The sequence below is a fragment of the Camelina sativa genome, chromosome 19 (assembly GCF_000633955.1).
Source record: "Camelina sativa cultivar DH55 chromosome 19, Cs, whole genome shotgun sequence".
Classification (NCBI taxonomy): Eukaryota; Viridiplantae; Streptophyta; class Magnoliopsida; order Brassicales; family Brassicaceae; genus Camelina; species Camelina sativa.
The window spans coordinates 2,444,492-2,445,558 of NC_025703.1; the positions used below are offsets into that span (position 1 = coordinate 2,444,492).

The 1,067-nt window shown below is 36.9% G+C and overlaps 1 protein-coding gene across 1 annotated transcript in view; it reads right to left on the reverse strand.

The window, feature by feature from the left end:
• LOC104764291 (3-dehydrosphinganine reductase TSC10A) overlaps positions 72 to 1,067 on the reverse strand; it is a 9,215-nt gene continuing 8,219 nt past the window's right edge. Inside the window, exon 5 of the mRNA XM_010487789.2 lies at positions 72 to 260. Coding sequence (XP_010486091.1) covers positions 72 to 260 — 189 coding nt within the window. The remainder of the gene's footprint in view (positions 261 to 1,067) is intronic.

The following is a 1,067-nucleotide window of genomic DNA, read 5'->3' on the forward strand; positions in this document are numbered from 1 at the left end:
GATATAGCAGTCTAGTAAGAGGAAATTATGTTTGATGACAAAACGAACTACTTAAAGGCGTTAGAAACTTACTATTTGGTTTTGGTTTTGCTCCATTTTTCAATGGCTTTATACCAATCCCATTGAAAGAAGAGAGCAACTAATCTTATAGGCCCTGCGGTTATAACTTCAAGAAAAGCAAGCCAACATGATCTTTGAGGGGACATGCCGGTTGTCGCCAGAGACAGTAAGAATCCCTCAAAGTTGCATGAGACAGTGAAATTTCCAGCTTTTATGCCATCCATAGCTTTTCTGGCTACTTCTTCTGTTTTCATCGAACCAGAGGATGCAGCTATTATGGATGTGACTTCAGGTCTGCTCTTTTGTTCTGAGAGAGCACATCAGGAAAATCAAAATACACTAATATCATGATCTTCAACTTCATAATATGAACCAAGGAACTCAGAGCATTAGTTCATAGTTGTTTACTTAATTCTCAAAGAGACAAATAGAAGTCTTTTATGAAAGATAACAACATCCCATTATTCTCTTCTATACAGTATCACACAGACCACAGTACACATTTACGCAGAGACTTCATTCTAAACACTATCATAGTCAGTACCCAGTACTTAACACATCACTATCAGTACCTCCTAGCTGGCAATTTTGATAACGTATACAATTATTCAGACCAGATAAGGGCACAACTTTGACCTAACTAGCTCAATAATAGTTTATGTCTACTCATCTCCCAACCATATGGTACAATCTTATGTAGTAAGCTGTCCTCCAACTCTTATATGCATTTAATTTCCTTAGACCTTAGTATTAAGTAGCAGTACCTAATTCTAGCTCCCTTCACGTGTTATATGATATCTATCTACTCTATGCATCCATAAAAAAAAGCTTTTGATATCGTTTTCTTACCTTCTTCAAATCCTGGTGTATCAGTGTCAGGAGGAAAAATAAGAGTGACGTGAATGTCATCAGCAATAACTTCTTGTTGCAATGCTTGCGCTAAACCTTGAAGACCAAACTTGCTTGCTGAATATGCAGTATAACCATAGATACCCACCTGTAAAATT